Source organism: Triticum dicoccoides, chromosome 2A, assembly GCF_002162155.2.
Source record: "Triticum dicoccoides isolate Atlit2015 ecotype Zavitan chromosome 2A, WEW_v2.0, whole genome shotgun sequence".
Lineage (NCBI taxonomy): Eukaryota > Viridiplantae > Streptophyta > Magnoliopsida > Poales > Poaceae > Triticum > Triticum dicoccoides.
Genome location: NC_041382.1, coordinates 770,620,537 through 770,640,038, shown reverse-complemented (window position 1 = coordinate 770,640,038; position 19,502 = coordinate 770,620,537). Strand labels below are relative to the sequence as shown.

Sequence of the window (19,502 nt, the reverse complement as noted above, 5' to 3'; positions counted from 1 at the left end):
TTTTCCGGGCCACTGTAAATGCTTTACGGGCCAGGGCGACTATATGATGTCTGCTCTGGCCCAAAAAATGGGTCAAACCTGTATAGTCGCCAGAATTATATGGGTTGGGTGCTTATAAGGGGTCTGCTAGAGATGATTTAAGGGCATCTCCAATGTTAACCCGTAAAATCGCTCTCGCATCCATCCATAGACACGGGGCAGTTCGCGGACACTGATGTGGGAGCCGGTCATCCAACACTATCCGCATACATTTCAAGCAGGATTTCAACACACCGGACGAGATTCATCAAACCCAACATTATTCATAAAAGTTCAGACATAATTTACATAACAGGTCGATATTTTGACCGTTTAACTAAATACTAGAAAAGAAAACTAAATCCTATACCGGACGACCGCCTCGTACGCGAGGCCGCCCTGCCCTACCGCACCGTCGTCGCTGTTCATGATGTTGTCATGGTCCCACCAGCGGTGGAACGGTGCCAGAGGGCCGCGGCAGCCTTGTCCGATGGATGTGTGCTGCTCGCTAAGGAGCCGCTCCGCTTCCTACTGTGCAGTGTGGAGGGCCGCTGCGGCCAATGCCACCAGCGTAGGCGGAGGCCTGGTGGCGGCCTTTCCTCCTGCTGGCGTTGGTGTAGCAGTCGCTAAGCGACCACTCCTCGCTAATCTTGGCGAGTTCGCCGTCAAGGCAGAGGCGGCACATGGCCGTTGTCTGCACGGGGGAGGGCCCACGCAGCGGCGAGATCCGGATCACTGTGAACCCATTTCAGTGCCACGTCGGATTTGGCGAACACCGAGCGGAGGCCAGCGTCGCGTTGGTCGTACCACGATGCTACCTCGCGCGCGCTTCTCCTCAGGGGCGACAGCCCTCGAGACGGAGGGACAGCCGACGCCGCCTCCTCCGAGGTAGTGGACGATGCATTCCGCGCCTTCGTGATCGCGGGCAGCAGCTCCTCCTTGATGCGTCGGCTGTTGCCGCGGGGCAACAATGCGGGCCCGTCAATGCGGGTGTACTGACTGTGCACGGGCGGCGAAGCGGGCTCGTCCTTGACGCGGCGTCTGATCTGGACCCCGCGGTTGCGCAGTGGGGGCGACGCCGGTCCACCTTGACGCGGCGCTCGGCCTGGACGTAGTTGTGGTTTCGCGCGCGCGGGGGGCGGGGGGGGGGGGCGAGTTCCTCCTTGACCCTCCGGAGTGGGGACGCCAGCTCCCGCTTCAAGTGGGGACGGTGGCTCCTTCTTGACTCGCGCCGACGCCGGTGGTGTCGGGCCCCTCTGACGGAGCAACCACTCCGCCATGACCTCCATCTAACGGACAAATTCTTCGTGAGGCGTGGCCACTGCTCCAACTTATGGTGCTCCTTTTCACCGGAGGAGCCGGACGCCGTGGATGCCGAGGGGCCTGGAGAGCGAGGGCAGTGGCACCAAGATCCGCCTGATGATGAACTGCCACTCCCACCGCCACGGCGCCACCGCCTCTGCCTGCCGCTGCGGAGAACCAGGACCGCTAGAGTTGGAGGGGTTCGGAGAGATCGTGTCCGTCAGCTTCGCCCTCATGTCTGGTTGTGTTGCTCGGCATCAATGCCGGCCGCTGCATGCTATGGGCCGGCATGAATGCAGTGCGGCAAGCGGCGCCGGCGTTGGCTAAAAAACGCGAGAGAGGCGGATGGGTTTTTGGTGGGTCAGGGTAGTCAAACACGGACGTGGCAGCGGTCAGGACGTCCGCAAAGGCCTCCCCTAGTTGGTCTCGGTTTTGTGGGAAAAAGTGTACTCAGACGGACTGATCGGCAGACCGATACAAGTCGGTGTTGGATGGCAAAACACGTTCAAATCGCACAGTGTCAAACAGTTGCCGGGGGTTCGAGGGTCGACGCTCGAGATGCCCGAAGTCCTCCTTTCCCCATTATATCCCTTCTCCATATGCTGAGTTGTTGTCCACCACAAAACACAAGCAGTGTGCATCCTATTGTAGAGGAAAGAAGGTTGGTGGCAAGATGGAGGTGGTGGTGAGCGCCTCCGCGGGGGTGCTGGAGGCCCTCCTCCCCAAGCTGGCCAAGATGCTCACCGACGAATACAAGTTGCACAAGGGCGCCAAGGAGGGGGTCCAGTACATCCGGGATGAGCTGGAGAGCATGGAAGCTGCTCTTGCGAAGGTGTCCGAGGTGCCGCCAGATCTGCTTGACAAGCAGGTCAAGCTCTGGGCGACCAAGGTGAGATCGAGGACATCATCGATTCCTTCATGGTGTCCAGTTCTGGATCGGGATCCTCCACGACGTGCTGCTGCGTGGGGGGCAAATCCTTGCTGCCACGGACGTACAAGCAAGCTCGGGGCGACATCGCCGCCGAGATCGAGCGTATAAAGAAGGAGGTTGAGGAGGTGAGCAAGCGTCGTGAGAGGTACAAAGTTGACAGTATTGTAGCCCCAGCAGCCTCGTCTTCGTCCGACCCCCGCTTGCTAGCACTGTACGAAGATGAAGCAAAGCTTGTTGGCATTGACCACTCGAGAGAAGAGATTATCAAGTTGCTGTCCATGGAAGGCCAAGGTGAAGGTGAAGATGCATCGGAGCAGAAGCTCAAGTTGGTCTCCATCGTTGGCCCTGGTGGAATGGGCAAAACCACCCTTACCAATGCGGTGTATCAAAAGCTTGAAGGCAAATTCGAACGCACAGCTTTTGTTTCGGTTTCTCTTCAGCCTAATATGAAGAATATCCTCAGCAGCATACTTCGTCAGGTCACCAGCAAAATCAAAGATGACGAGGAGGACAACGATAAGAATAAGAGGTACCTCGATTACATGCTTACTGTTAGTTTATTTTGGAAACACCTGCTATATCAAGTCATACAACAAGTTCAATACATTCCCAGGCCTAAAATTATTTTAACCTCTGCAGAGTACGTCGTCAAGAAAGCCAAAAACATTATGGAAACACTGAAACGTGGTCTGAAAAGGAGATCATCGACAAAATCAGACATGCTCTTGAGAAAAAGAGGTACATATAAAGATTACTGTTTCTATCTTATTATGCCAATTTGGTTGTGTGCACCCTGTGATGCCTAAGCTAGAAATTAATTCAGTATATTAGACAACTTCAGTGGGGAGTAGTAATGGGCGCACATGGTTACTAACACACCCATGTAGTGCTGTTTTGCTTCTTATTGACCTTTAGTTTGTGGTTTCTAAACCATGTTGCACTGTGCATCTTTTGTGATGTTGTGAGAAATAATTTCTAAATAATCTTTTTTGTTTATATACATGTGTTTATCCAATGAATGTCTTCTCGCATTTCATCTATATGTTCAGAGCAAAAAATGCATTTGCTTTTGACTTCAAGTAAGCCTATCAAGCTCAAGCAACCAATTTTTCTGAAAGCAGCTCAACCCAAGATTAGAAAGGGGAGATAGAATCAATTAGAATTTATCGCCTTATTTGGCTTCATGTAATAGCACTATAATTTATTTCCTTATGTGTGGTGCCCGTGAGCAAGGGCTGGGTGCAGCTTCTTGACGGGCCTGGTTGGTTGGTGGTTAATTTACCATATAGTTTGGCACACTGTTTTAGTTAAATTTACCTTCTTAGGTGCTCAAATTATTACCCAAACTTAGATTTTCTTAAGAGAATTTTTTGCTCCACTTTTTACTTATATGACTTGTGCGGTTTATTTCCAAATAAAGAATCTTGTCTTATGTTTGGGTAGAATCAAACACTCATCTAACTTGATTAAATTTGTCTAACTTGAGGCACGAGAAAATGTGACAATGTGTGGTTAAGAACCAAACAACCTCGTCCAAGAGCACTTTTCAAACTTTCTCTATCTGTCTGGCTGACAATTGACAGAAAAATGCAGCCAACGGGCCTTTCCAACTCTCTCTCATCTGTGCAGACTCTTCATATCTTTCTAAACCTGTCTCACGACATCTTCAACATGGACCCCTACTCCGGCATCAAACGTCGAATCGAACAGTCCAAACAAATTTTTACGCCTCCAATATAGGTCGGTACTATGGGCTGGATGCAGACGGACGTCCAAAATCCGCGTTCCGGCACCAAAAATAGGAAGAAATAGGAAAGGCCACCAACACCGCAAATTCAGCACAACACCATGTCACAAACCCAGTTTTTTTTCTATGTCTCTCCTCTTTCCACCAAAAAAGAAATGGATAACTAAGAGATCTTTAGGTGGCGCTTTTGGATGAGCGTTGCCTGCCTGGCTATCCACGGACAAAGATTTAAGGGTTTCGTTTTGAGTTTACCCTTCGAGATGCCCTTGTGTGTGTGTGTGTGTGGGGGGGCGCACAGGCCCCACCAATACCTGGCCATCTAGGCCGAATATCACAGGCCGGTCTAGTAGCACGTGTGCCCGACACAAGAATAAAGCGGTCATGCCTGGCCCGTGGGACGCCATGCATCATGCACCTTCGCCTGGGCAAGGCCTGCGTGCTAGACACAACACGACATTTTTAGTGGGGGAGCAGGGGCCCGGGGGGCGCGAATGATATGTATCGCTAGCGATCGCTCTCTAGCGAATGAAGGTGGGCCAATCCACTAAATGCAAAAAGGGATCGCTGCAGTTCCCGCAGAACGGTTTGCGTAAGCCTCTACATGGCATTAGAAACTTTCCATATCATTTTTTTCCTATTTTGCTTTCTCCTGTTTTCCTGGATTTCAATTATTCTTTGTTTTTTAACCAGTTTTATTTTTTTTTCTTTTCTTTCCTAAAACATGATAATTTTTCAAAATTGGGACCATTTTTAAATTCACGGACATTTTTTAAACTAGTAACATTTTATGAATTTTCAAACATCTTCTCAGATTTGTGATTTTTTTAAAAAATTCATGAATGTCTTTCAAATTTATGAGTATTTTCAATTAAAAAACCATACTTATGAATATTTTAAAATTTTGTGATTTTTTTCCAAATTATCAAATATTTTCCAAGCTTGCGAATAATTCTTAATTAGTGAACATTTTATAATTTGTGAACAGTTTGAAATTTTCAAGTTCGTGAAATATTTCCAAAATTTCAAATTCTTGATCGTTTTTCCAAATTTGGGAATATTTTTAAATATAATGAAATTCCATGATTCGTGCATATTTTTTAAATTCATGAAATTTTTTCTATTCCTGAATATTTTTTATGGCATAAACATTTTTAAATTCATGAAATTCTTCAAATTCTTGACTTTTTATGAATTAATGAGCAAATTTTCAAATTCTTGAATAGTTTTCAAATTTGTGAATTTTTTTCTAATTCGCTTGAATAATTTTCAAACTTGTAAACTTTTTAAAATTCACATACATTTGTTTTCAAATGTGTGAACATCTTATAAATTCATGATCATTTTTTAAATTACTGAATATTTTTTGAGTTAACGGACATTTTTTGAAAAATTATAAAAAATATTTCGTGATGCATTTTATTTGGGATACATTGTATTTTTTAGGCACACCTAAAAATAGAAAAAAGGAAATTAAATACGTGGAAAGAGTAGGTCTGTGGTCTGCACCGTGTGTGCCCCCGCCTGGCTCACACAGGGTGGAGTCGCTCGCCTTGTCCACATGATGAGCGATGATGTTTGCGAAATCACTAATTAAAGAGTACTCGTTGTAAAGAGCACTCCACATTCATGCAGTGTGCCATTTATCGCAATCTGGAAGTTTTTCCTTTTTTCATAGATTTGTTTATTCAAAATGTTTTATCTTTTAAATCGTGCGTCCAAATCTCGAACCGTTTTCATCGTTGGATTCCTCGCGTCGAGATCTTCAAAACTAGATCCCATGTTGATAGGTTTTGACGAACTTTTTTTTTACGAAAAAACCGGATGAAAAAAACCGGGCCTCTCACGGAATCACAACCGTGCCTTTCATGGAAGCAAAACCGTGACTCTTGTGGAAGGAAAAAAAACAGAAAACACGTTTTTTTTCGTTTCCGAGAGGCACGGCCGTGTCTCTCGCGAAAGCACAACCGTGCCTTTCGCGAAAGCAAAACAGTGACTCTCGTGAAAGAAAAAAAACAAAAAATGCGTATTTTTTTCCCTTTCCGAGAGGCACGGCTGTGACTTTCGCGAAAGCACAACCGTGTCTCTCGCGGAAGCAAAACCGTGACTCTCCCGAAAGAAAAAAAAGAAAAAAATGCGTTTTGTTTTTCCCTTTTCGAGAGGCACGGCCGTGACTCTCGCGAAAGTACAACCGTGCCTCTCGCAGAAGCAAAACCGTGACTCTCGCAAAAGAAAAAAAAAGCAAAAAACGCGTTTTTTTTGTTTTCCGAAAGGCACGGCCGTGACGCTTACTAAAGCACAACCGTGCCTCTCGCGGAAGAAAAACCGTGACTTTCACAAAAAGGAAAAAAAAGAAAACACATTTTTTCGCGCAAAAAAAGTCGAATTTTTTTAATCAAAAATCTAAGAAAGACCTGGGAAAATCCAAAACGTCAAAAAAACCCGGAAAAAACCGTTTAAGAAGCCGAAAACACGTGCGGAAAAATAAAAAAATAAAAAATCCGAAAGAAGCGTCCAGAACGCGACACGTGGCAAATGGCTGAAAGCGTGCTAAATGACGCTGATCGTTGCGAGGCTTCCGAAGGAGCGCTCGTTAACTAGTTGCTCCCTGCTGTTCGTAGTGCTCACAGCGAGCGACACAGCACGTGGGCCTCCCATATACATGCTACAGCTTCATCGCTTGACCGGTTCCTGTGGTCACTCGATAGCTTGTTAACCCGTCACGGCTGACCAATTGCACTGGCCAACCGTTAACTTTTGAAAAAAAAAACTCACCACAATCTAAAAAATTGTGAATTCAAAAAAGTCCACGGATTTCCCAAAAAAGTTCACAAATTTCAAGTATAAAGTTTCATAAACTTTAAAAAAGGCTCACAAATATTTTAAAACAAGTTCATCAGTTTTTTAAGAAGTTCATTGATTTCTTAAAAAAGTTCATCCATTAAAAAAAGTGCATAAAATTTTGAAAAAAATATTTGATTTTGAAAAAAACTTCATCGATTTGAGAAAAGTTCATAAATTTGAAAAGAGTTCATTTGTTTTGAAATAAGTTCACCGATTATGAAAAAATTCAAATTTTAAAAACAAATTCATCAATTTTGAAAAACTAAATCATTAATTTTCAAAAACAATCATAGATTTAAAAACAAAAATCACAGTTTTGAAAAAATATCATGCTTTTAGAAAAAAAGAACAAAAAAGAAACATAAAAAATCGTTTAAAAAAGAAAAAAGGAGAAAGGAAGGAAGGAAATTTAACAAAACGAAATAGGTGAGGTGGTTTGGGTGGTCAGCACAGCGTACTTGAAACGAGAGATATGTATTTCGAATTGTAGCTAGCGTGCACTGTTTAGAAAAGATGGGCCGGTTTACAGTTTGCACTCTATAGGAGAATTTCTTATTGGACACACAGTGCGTTACAATGTCGACACTTCGCACAAGACCTAGCGATGTAACGATTACCTGGGCCGGGCCATTAACAACGTGTTGAAGCGTTTCCGGTTTTAGGAATTTTGTAGACTTTCCTAGACGGTTTTTCTGGTTTTCGGATCAACCGGCTTTTCTGTTTTTTTGTTTTTTCCGCTTTTCTGCTTATTTTTCCTTTCTTTTCCTATTGCTGTTTCTTCTTTTATTTACTATTATTTTATTTTTCAGGTTTATTTTTCTTTTCTTAAGAGTTCATGTTTTAAAATTTGTTTGGAAACTTAAAAAAATCTTTGTTCTTATAAAAAAACGTTCAATATTTTTAAAAATGGTCGTGTTTTCAACAAAAAAAATCAAAAATTGTTTTGCACTTTGAAAAATTGTTTAGGAATTTCGAAAAATGTTCCTGTTTTCAAAACTTGTTCGGACTGTTTTTCAAAAAAATCAGAATATATTTTACAAATTTATCAGAACATTTCAAATAATTACTGGGATTTCGAAAAATGTGCACATTTTCAAAACCTGTTCACAAATTCAAAAAGTGTTCGAGTCGCTAGCTGGGTGTGTCTTGAGGCGCGAGGTCATGTGTTCGAGTCCTCCCGGACTTGCCATTTTCTCTTGATTTTTGCGTTGTAAAGTTTTGTGTTCAACTTAATTCGATTGTAGTTGGCCGGCCCAGTCAGGACCCCGTGTGCCGTGCGCGGTCCATTTGCCGCGGTAAGCGGCGTATAGGCAAGGGGCTTTTATTTACCTGTTATGGTGTTTTTCAGCCCTTTTAGCCAACAAATTTTAAAATGGCCCACGGCTCTTAAAGGCCATGAGCTGCGGGCCAACCCGGTTTTAGTTAATGTGTCCACCTATATACCCACCAACCCCTAAAAAAACCTATTTATCCACCACCGCGATGATGAGCGATAAAATGCGCACCCCCAGCTCCCCTCGCGCTTCCTTTCGGGTCAGCCCATGTGCGTTCGTGGCGCCCTTTTTTAGTTTTCTCTTTTTTTGTTTTCTTCTTCTTTGAATCAATTCTTCTTTCTAAAAAATGATCAGGTTTAACAAGCTTTTCACAAATTTGAAAAAAATGCGAAAATTGAATAATATCTAAAGGATATAAAATATGTTTACAAACATAAATATTTCAAAACTTTGAACAAAATATTCAAACTACTAACAAATGTTCTTGGAAGAAATGTATGTGAATTCAAAAAAAAATCATGAATTTCAACATAATGTTCGCCGATTTAAAGATCGTTCATCAATTTCTAAGAATGAACATTTATTCATTTTCATTGATATTTTTGTATATTTGATTTTTTTATTTCTGGAATTTTCTAATTTGATGAAAATTTTGGAATATATACTGAAATTTTTATGTATTTTATGAAAAAAACAATTTAACAAACATTTATTGAAAATGGTGAGCATTCTTGGAATTTCATGAACATTTTTGGATTATGTAAAATGCGTAATGAAAATGAAATGTAAAACAAAAAGAACAAAGTAAAATAGAAAATGAAATAAAGTAAAAACCAAAAAAACAAAGAAAGAAAAAGTGTGGGGCGGTGGCGCAGGGTGTGTGTGAAGGTTTTAGAACCTTCCCAATACCAGAAGAGGGAGCCAAATTCACATAGCAACCACCGAAGGTGCGCGTTTGGTTGACAAACAAAGTGCTCCCCCTCAGTGCCTACTACGGCAGGTAAAAACACGAGCACTAACGCGAAGACCCAACAAGCACACCCCGGTCGGTTGGTAGTTTAATTGGTCACTCATCCCTACTGAGTGACCACTAACTAGTTCATTGTTCACTCCGACTAGTTGAGCTCTGAGCCTTTACTATTGACCATGCAACATTGACTTTGTTAAATAATCGTGAATTCTGAAAAAGTTCGCGCATTTGAGAAAACTTCACAAATTTGAAAAAAGTTAAAGAGTGAAAAACATTGAAAACTATTCATGAATTTTTAAAAGTTTGCGAATTTGGAACAATGCTCACGAATGTGGGAAAACGTTCACAATTTTAAAAGAAATTCACATTTTTCCTTTAAAAATACGAGTTTGAAAAAGTTCACAGATTTAGCAAAACATTCATGAATTAAAGACTGGAAAGTTCGTGAAATAAAAATGAAAATAAAGAAAAATTAAAAAGGGAAAAAGTTCATTGATTTTGAAAGAAAACATAACCTTTGTAATAAGTTCATGGAATTGAAAATATTCATGCAATTGAAAAAATAAAGGTTCATGAATTTGAAAAAATGCATGAGGTATTATAAAAAAAGTTCACAAATTCGATAGAAGATTGAAAATTAAAAATAAATCAAGAACTTGAAAAAAATGTAAAATTTTCACGCATTTGAGGGAAAAATAAAAAAGGAAAAAGGAAAAAAGAAAAGAAAAGAAAAGAAAGAGAGAAATGGAAAAAAAATAAAAAGAACAAAATAAAATGGTTCAAAAATTAAAAAAAGAAAAACCGTATGGAGGCTTTCCAAAACTGCGCAAGGAAGCTTCTGTGAGCTTCCCTAAACCGGGAAAAGAAGCTTCTCGCTGGTGTCTATAATATGGGTCGACCCATAAAGAGTCTATCGCAGGTGGGGGTGTGCGCCTTGTAAGAAAATACCTTTAAACGGCGCCTAAAACGCTACTACTTAGGTCTTGGTTTATTGGCCTCCCTTGTACTTTGTGCCAAATTTTGATTAGAGATTTAACTCATAAATATTAATGCATGTCACCAAACATTATATCGTTGGATTCGTATTTAAAAATAGTTTCCAATGATATTATTTTTATGACATGCATTAACATTATGTTAATTAAATTTAAGATTGAAATTTAGCACCAAATGCGAAGGGGACCAATAAACCAGGACGAAGGTAGTAAATAGAAGTTGGCTGACAAACATCCACCTACATGATAAATAGGGATTTCCCGTCACCAGAGTGCCGGTATAGCCCTCTTATAAACGGGCCTTTGCATGTCGTGCCATGTCAGATCCGTTTACGTGCGGGCTGTGCCTGGGCCGGCTTGCTGGCCACCTTTGCCCAACCCCACCTCCCAGCCTTACTTTTTTTCTCAAGAAAAGAAAAGACTCACATTTTTTGAAGTGGCATTTTGGCTCTCGGGTGCATCTACATCGTGGGTGAACAATAAAATCATTAAAAAATAAAAAAAATCTTTTTGGGATGCGAGATCCTCATGTGCATCAAGTCCGTGCCAAATTTTGTGGAGTTTAGACATTTCAGTAGCTCTCAACAAAAAAAATAAAAAATTAGGTCGGCGAACAACTTCTGAAAACAACACTGTTCAAAGCTTATTTTATATTTCTTGCCATGAGCTCCTTGAATGTCATTTGGCCATGAAATTTCGAATGCGCCTGGAGCATTGAATCATCTTACATCCACAAAATTCAGATTTTTTTTCTTATTTTAGTGTCCATCAGGTGCATATAAGCCCAGGCACCGAATTGAACACCCCTACATTTTTCTCTCTCTCTCCCGCATCTCGCTCCATCTGAAAAACCACTCCTTCGCCCACGCCTCACCAAGCCAGCAGCGGCTCCAGTGGGGATGGTAATGGGGCTCATACCCGCCAAACCCATAGGGTAAAAACCTTTCCCATGGGGATATTTACCGAACAAATTTATTCCCATAGGGTACAACAGGATGGGACGATATCCTATATCCCAAACCCAATACCCATCAAGGATCCGCTTTTTAACTATGACATTGCGATCAACCTTAAATATTCACAAACAAACTTACGAAAACAAAAATAAGAAACATGAAGAAAACCTTAAACCTACCTCACGTACTCACCTCAGCCGCCACCAACAACACCATGTATATAAGTTGATTATATGGTACTCCCTCCGTCCCATAATATAAGAGCGTTTTTGATACAGGGAGTATGTCATAGTATATATATAAGTATTTGTTTATAGGGATGGAGATCCTAATCGGTCTCCGTTCCCAGGGGTATGGGTAATAGAAAATTTCACCCCAGTAATGTAAATGGACCATGCCAATCGAACCACATACCCATCCCCATGGGGATGTTCTATGTATCCCCCATAGGGGATTGTCCCCGTTGCCCTCCGCGCTGAGCTGGGCTTCGCGCGCCCGAACGACATCCCGGCCGCCATGTGCGTGCTCCTGTGCATCGTGGGTCCATGCTCCGGCTGGGCAGCGTGTGCGTACGTTTGCAGTAGCGTGTAGTCGTGGGGAGCTGCTGGCCATCCCGTCCGAGCTCGGCTGCGCATGCTGCGGCAACCATGGTGAGGCTGCGCGAGCTTGCTCCAGTGCACACTACCTGTTTGATGAAATGCCCGGACAATTTTCTGGTACCGCTGGAGACCCGTTTTTTGCGGGAAAAATGATGGATGTTGGCAATGTGTCCGTGGAAAATGGGGATTAAAATTAGATGAGTGTCCTTGGAGATGCCCTTAAGTCTTTTTTTCAAATATTTCATTTCGTACTTCCAATCGAATGCATACTCCCTCCGTCTCATATTAGTTGTCGCTGAAATGGACGTATCTAGACATATTTCAGTGCTTGATACATCCATTTGAGCGACAACTAATATGGGACAAAGGGCTATTCAAGCTTGTTGCATCATTTGGTGTGCCTATCCTTAGCGATGCATCCTGCAGGCAGGCACATGCAATTTATTACTCCTTCCGAGATCCCACAATGTAAGATGTTTTTGCAAGCTAATACATTGTGGAACAGAGGGAGTACCTTATAACTATTCTATTCCTAGCTCCATGTTAATTGTTTGATAGTGCATTGGTTCTCCATTGCTCGTCTCAACTTGATTGTAGCTAGCAGTTAACTTCGCCAGTTTATAACGCTCTTCCAAAACTGCAGGTACTTGATTCTCATTGATGATATATGGGATGAAAAACCATGGAAACTTATTAAATGCGTTCTGGCTGAAAACAAACTTGGCAGTAAAGTAATCACGACGACTCGCAATGTTGATGTTGCTAGATCATGTTGTTCTTCTGACAAAGTTGATGGTATTGTTCATGAACTGCAACCTCTTTCAGACTGTGACTCTGAACAACTATTCTATTACAAAATATTCGGTAACTATGGGCCCTGCCGAATTGAAGGTTGTATCACAGAAAATATTAGAGAAGTGCGAAGGCTGGCCATTAGGTATCATTGCCATAGCTAGTTTACTTGCAAACAAACCGTCACAAACTAAGGATCAGTGGTGTAGTGTATACAACTCAATTAGTACTAGACTCAAAAATAATCATGGTGTGAAGGACAAGAGGTTGATATTATCTCTTAGCTACCGTGATATGCCTTTACAGCTAAGAGCTTGTCTTCTGTACCTAAGCATATTTCCAGAGGACCAAATAATTGGGAGAGATGACTTGATATGGAGATGGATAGCCGAAGATTTAGTTCGTGGAAGACAAGATGATAACCTGTATGAGTTAGGAGACAAGTACTTTAACGAGCTTATTAATAGGAGTATGATCCAGCCAACTGATGTTGATGCCTTTGGGAGGGCGCAAGCTTGTAAGGTACATGATTTGGTACTTGAATTTATTACTTTCTTGTCAGCTGAAGAAGACTTCGTCACCATATTGAATGGACAGCAGCCTTTTCCACCTCAGCCAGACAGCATACATCGGCTATCCCTCCGAAACAGCAAGGGAGAGCACGGCATACCTCAGGCTACCAAGAGGTTGCCTCATGTGAGGACACTTTTCGTATCCTCACGTGCTAATTCAATGCCACCCCTCTCCATCTTTCCAGTTCTACGTGTCTTGGAACTGGAGCAGTGCACCAGACGTAACATCAGAGGTGTGGAAAATTTGGTTCACTTGAGGTATCTGAGGCTAAGCCAGGCATACCATTATTTCTATGATGTTTGCATTAAGCTTCCAGAAGAAATTGGAAATCTACAGTTTTTGCAGACACTTGACCTCAAGGAAGCCAGGATAAAAGAATTGCCATCCACTGTGGTTCATCTCAGGCAAGTGAGGGTGCTAGAGATTTCACTCCATAAATGGGACAAGAGGTGTGAGGAGCGTTTGCTCCAGTGTTTGTGCAATCTGAAGCAACTTGAAGCTTTTTATATCTTCGCTCCAGATTATTCCCTGGATTTCATGTTGCGGGTCGACTGGGCCCCTTCGCACCTCCGAAGATTTACCGTATGTGCTCGCCAGAATGAAGAAAATGCATCCCTCACTGCATTTGTACACTGGTTGGCGTTTAGCCCATTCTCCACACTACCAAAGTGGATCAACTCATCGCTTTCACACCTCTCCAACCTATCCATTGTGGTGAAGATACTGCTCCAGGAGGATCTCTGGAGTCTCGGGTGCTTGCCTGCCCTTCGTTCTCTTTATTTGCAAGTGATAGAAGCCCCAACAAAGGAAAGGTTGGAGATCACAGAGAGAACTGGCGGTCATGCGATAGCATTCTGTTGCCTTGTAAACTTCAAGTTCATGAGTCATGCAATGGGCCTGGTGTTCAGACCAGGAGCTATGAAGGGGCTGCAGAGGTTTTCTCTTATTTTTGATGTTGCGGAGACAAAGGATGTTTATGTTGATTTCAACTTGGGCTTGGAGAATCTTACCTCCCTTCAAGCTTTGGACGTTGAACTAGACTGTCGCTGTGCAACAACTTCAGAGGTGCAGGCAGCGGAGGATGCAACCTACTTGAATGCCAGACATCCCACCTTTCATGTGAGCAGACATTTTACAGAAGATATGCGATGTGATCAAGAGGAAGAGATCCCTGAGCTGGGAACAATGAGGATAGAAGATGTATAATTTACTCTTGATTCCATTAGTTCATTTATTTTTTCAATCATTATATTATTGTTTCTTATCTTGTTGATTGTTGATCTGTTGGTCAGGCTGGGCTTGCAAGGATTGGGCCATGCGGTGAAGGAGGGGGGAGGGCCTGTGATATCATGGTGATACCCCAGCGTCTAGAAAGCGTGACAATTTACAGCGGCTCTTTGGTAGAATCACTTGTATTTTCATAGAGACCATGACGGGAAGTGTCACACCGCAGGTCCATGGGGCAGCCATCCTGGAGAGAACAATGATGTTGTGAGTGTGAATCTTAGACCTAATCTCATGTGTGTTGTTTTGTTTTGTTTGTTATTAATAGTCCCTGTAGCCCATCAGCAATCTCCTTATAAATTGCTACCATGTTTGTTAACCCATTAATTATTTTCCTGCAGATCCATCTTGAGCCCTGAAGGGGAGCCTTAGCGCAGTGGTAAAGCTGCTGCCTTGTGACCATGAGGTCACGGGTTCAAGTCCTGGAAACAGCCTCTTACAGAAATGTAGGGAAAGGCTGCGTACAATAGACCCAAAGTGGTCGGACCCTTCCCCAGACCCTGCGCAAGCGGGAGCTACATGCACTGGGGCTGCCCCTTTTTTTTTATCCATCTTGAGCCCTCAGAGTTTCTCAAGGAAGTCTCTGGAACGGTGGGTTCTTACGGTGCACTAACCAATGTTATAACGTCCCTTACATTGGTCACGAGTGCTCGCAGCTATGGACCTTTTGGAAAAGGAGATGGGGTTCCGTTTAGCATGGAAGTCTCTGGAACGGTGGGTTCTTACGGTGCACTAACCAATGTTATAACGTCCCTTACATTGGTCACGAGTGCTCGCAGCTATGGACCTTTTGGAAAAGGAGATGGGGTTCCGTTTAGCATGGAAGTAGCGAGCAATAGCAGCATCGTTGGCTTCTTTGGGCGTTCAGGGTGGTATCTTGACGCCATCGGTGTCTACACACGCCCACTCTGACTATGATTCACTGAAGCCAGTGTGAGTACTTACCTGTTCTTTATTTCTCACATCCTTCTGTTTAGTAATTTTGATTTGGTTGATGTGCTCTATCTTGGCGTGCTGATTCGTTGGAATTAGTTGTAAGCAACAATGTGTTTCGTGTAAATATGGAGCGCTCGTTATTTGGAGGCTGGACTTCATCTTGAACTCGAAGTGATTGCTGTTGTTATTTGGTCTTGGACCAGTATGTTGGAGTATTTTTTAAACACACAACGATATGGGGATTGAAAAACATGGCCTGGAACAGGCATCTAATGTACTGTTCCATTTTGTTGTGTTATCACAGAAACGGTGGATACTACTTCCGGCGACAGGCGGTGAGCTTTCAGTGTTCCACAGGCAAAGGAACGTGTTCTCTGAAGATGGCTGCGCTATCATCGAGTCAAATCAGTACTATATATCCACGTGTTTTGGTATTATGTTCAACTTCTAATAAGAGAGCTTTGTTGTGAACTTTCCGAAAGCCACAAGTTATTTCGCCCTGTAGGTCGAGACTTGGACTGTAGTTTATGCTGCTTGATGTTGCTACCTTTCAGTAGTGCTTGAAATGTGGGATGTGTGAAACTCTAAACTCTAGTGCAGGCTAGGCGGGACTGGGGTTGTGTAGCCCCAAGTCTGGTGTTGCTTGTGTTTTCAGCTTCCGTTTCTATTACGTTGATTGTTTAATTGTAAAATTGGCAGTTTCTTTTATAAAATTCGACGAGAAGGCTGGTTGTTTTTCTTTTAAAAGGTCGAGACAGGGTAGTGTGTCCGGCCTGTTTCCCGCTCCACCTTGTGTTATCAACGCTGTTCGGGTTGTGACCAAGTGAAAGGGGGGAATGACCAAAGGTGTTTCCAGCCTTGGAAGGAACTGTTGCAACATCCTGCTGGTACCCAGATGAAGCTTATGACTAACATGTTACCTGTGTCATGTGTGTTTTGCTATTTGGTTCATGTGGGGTGAGAAAACTGGGAAGCTTCCATCTTTACAGTGATCTTCAGATTGCACGAATGAGGCTGATGGCCCAACCGTCACCGGCTGAATTCAGCAAACATTGTGCTTGTCGCAAAGAAGGATGGAGCAGACAGCAGAGCATATTTCATTTGAGTTTTTCATTGATTAATAGTAGTTTTTTTTCAAATATTGTGCCTACTTAATGTACTTCACTCCAGAACTGCATGCCGAGAACTCTACAGACACACTATTCATCGTCCATGATGCTAGAGAACATAGAGAGTGCGTTGGGTGATGACAAACCGACTAGGCACAGCTTGCTGAGGGTCTTCCAGGATTTGAAAATCGGCAGGAGCAACCAGGATCAAGCTGTTGACCATGATTTCGACGACCTTGGCAACCATGCTCCCATAATTCACACTCCTCCAGCTGCAGCAGCAACACGGATAACATCATGTTGGAAGGTCTTGGAGGAAGGTGTGATGCATGACTTTCTTACTCTGTTCTGTTTTGGAGCTGGAGGATCTGTTTGGTGATTCTGAAGGTGATAGCAAATTGCCGTTTTTCCATGCTTTGGAGATTTCTGTATTTTTGTTTGGCTACCTCATCTAGTCTTCATTGGGTAGAGTTTCTTGAAACTTATGTGCAACAAAAGTAGGAACAATGATGCTGAAGTGCCTCGCTCGCCTACTGAATAATTATTCGATTCACATTACGATCTTTTGTGAAACACTATGCAGATCGTGTTCTTATACTCCGACCTAATGGATACTTATTTGTCTACTTCTTATTTGAACTGCAGATATAGAAATGAAAGACTTCATGATGGTCCTCCCTTGGGTCATATTGTGGTTAGTGATGCGTAATTGGAGCGAACCAGGCTGGCATTTTTGAATCCGTGTGTAGGTGCGCCAGGTTTGAATTCTTTGGAAAATGGAAGAAGATTGAAACCTGGCATTGTTGATGTAGGATCAGATGAGGCGTTGGCTCCTTGAGGCAACAAGCTCTTCAGTATGGATACAACATAATAACGGAGGTCGATTGGCAACTCCTGGTGCTGAAATATATGTGGAATGCTACCTTTGAACACTTTTTGAGGGCGGCTAATGCAAAAGGCTAAAATACCCCTGCTGTTTTTTTGGGTTGGGTTATCCTCTGAAATTTATCATCGACATTGGTAGACCATGTAACAAATATGATGGAATATAATTAAACTGTAGATTACTGTCATGCCAAAGGCACACCATCCCGTTCTACCGCCGGCCATTTTTCGTGAGCAAAGTGAAAAGAGCAGAACTCGATTAGTTATTTAGTTTGTAACCTTTACAGTTAGTCACATCCAAACACAGTGAACGCCTCAAGAAACCAAACAAAACAACATACGTACCTTTGACCGTCTCCATGAGTATGAAATTTCTCAACACATAGCAAAAAGGTGTACAGATATTTTCTCTACAGTCAACCACACTTCCATTGCATCAGTCTGATGTTGGTATTGAGGGTATTGACTAGACAACTTCATCAGGAAGCAAACGTCCCAAAAAGGGCAGGTAAAAAATCAGCATAAGATAGGTGCGCAATTACTCAGTAAACTGAAAGAGAAAAACATGCATCCAGATTCAAGTACACACATTTTAGTTTAGCTACAGTGCCATCAAGTATTCCCAGGCGGCGACCCAGTCATTGCTCAAGCTGCTGCAAGCCTGCGAGTATTATGAGACCACTAACATTCCCTGACCATATCCATCAACAGATAATTATCTCCACGGATGAAGATGATCCATATGTGAGTTGCTCCTTAATCCGATGCCTGCTAGATTTTTCCGCCTTGGATCTTTCAAGGTTGGTGGCATCACAGTAAATGCATGGGTTTTCACCATACAGCTCGATTAACAACAGCCCCACAGCTCGTTCCATGACAAGCCTTACATAGTTTCTCACCTTGTCTTCATCCTCGCACCCGAAGATATGCAGCCCCTTTAAGTTCAGGTGCTTAAAATCCTTGGATGGCTCCCACACCACGTTGGTCTTCTCGGCACTGTACTCGGGCGTCTTGATACATGAATGTCGAGATAACTTCAAGCAATGATATAGAAAGTAAGTAACACATGTTAATTAAACTGCCACCAACCCATGAAGGACAAGGTGACAACAATTGCAATTAAATATACGTTTAGGCCCCTAAACAGTTTTCCAGGAATTTGCATGAATTAAATCCCAAGTACAACACATAAATATGCTTCTGGAGATTGTAACTACAATCATATTCCTCGTATTTCTTTTAACCAAGATACTTTGTAATGAAGAATTTTAATTAAAACGGCCATGTGCATCACTCTATGCCGGGCTCTCCTCTTTTTGAAAAAAAAACAAATGAACAACTCTTGGAGAACTTTAACATGAGATACGATCCAACAGTTTTTTTTGCCTTGCATGGACACTGTCTCGCTGCAAAATTACAGTGCGGCTTGTATGCACTACTTTTAGTATTTGTGACAAGTTGGTGAGTGGTTGGAAATTAGATCAACTTATTGGTACGGTTTATTGCTGAATATCCGAAAAACATATCATCGTAAGAATGTAGAATGAGTCATGTGCATGCTAAGATGTGCACTAAATTAGAAAGAAGGTTAAGTAACACTTACTGCAAAATCCTGTAGGGCAGGTGCAGCTTCAAGGATAAACAATGTCCAGCTCAGATCACACTCACTGAAGATACCGAAAAGAAACACAGTGGTCAGGTTTCTGAATATAGGAGTGAGCTGCTTCGGATGTTCTGGCTGAATCCAAATCTGCAGCAAGAACATAAATGCACAGCTGAAGTTGGTAGAAAAGATGAACATATAATATGTAGATGCAGAAGATACATATTTAAGTGGTGAGCAGAAATTAAGTTTACCATTTGGTCCCCAAAACACAGAGTCAGTGTTGACAGATTCCTGGCACTCCTTGGCAGGCAGTCGCTCAACGCAAATGGCTCTTGCCCTGCCTTGGCTTTAGAATAGAGCATTACACCGCGAAGCTCAGGAACGTAGCCGAAGCACACTGGAGGGCTCTCGAAGGGCCAATGTTGGCATACCACTTGCCTAAGCTTCGGGACAGAGACAAGCTCAATCCGAGCCCTCGGCGGGAGGAACCCGGGTCAGCAAGGCCCGCACCGCGCCCGTGAACGCGTCCATGACCTCGAGCGGCGTGGCGCCGCCGAAGTGAGCGACGTCGAGGTGCACGCGCGAGAGGTGGCTGGGGAGGTGCCGCCACCGCGTGGAGAGCGCGCCGGTGCGGACCGCCTCGCGCAGGTCGAGGCGCTCGAGGATGTCGAGGAGGAGGTGGTC

At 43.1% G+C, this 19,502-nt stretch overlaps 1 protein-coding gene and 1 pseudogene across 1 annotated transcript; one reads left to right on the top strand and one right to left on the bottom strand.

Annotated features, from left to right (window-relative positions):
• Positions 1-1,968: 1,968 nt before the first annotated feature.
• Positions 1,969-15,944, top strand: LOC119357166 (annotated as a pseudogene).
• Positions 15,945-17,916: 1,972 nt separating this feature from the next.
• Positions 17,917-19,282, bottom strand: LOC119358417. Its single transcript, XM_037624970.1, has 3 exons — positions 19,070-19,282; positions 18,816-18,962; positions 17,917-18,246 (listed from the first exon to the last, which is right to left on the bottom strand). Exons 1-3 carry the CDS (start codon positions 19,178-19,180, stop codon positions 17,917-17,919), a joined length of 588 nt encoding a protein of 195 aa, XP_037480867.1. The 5' UTR covers positions 19,181-19,282.
• Between the last annotated feature and the right edge of the window lie 220 nt (positions 19,283-19,502).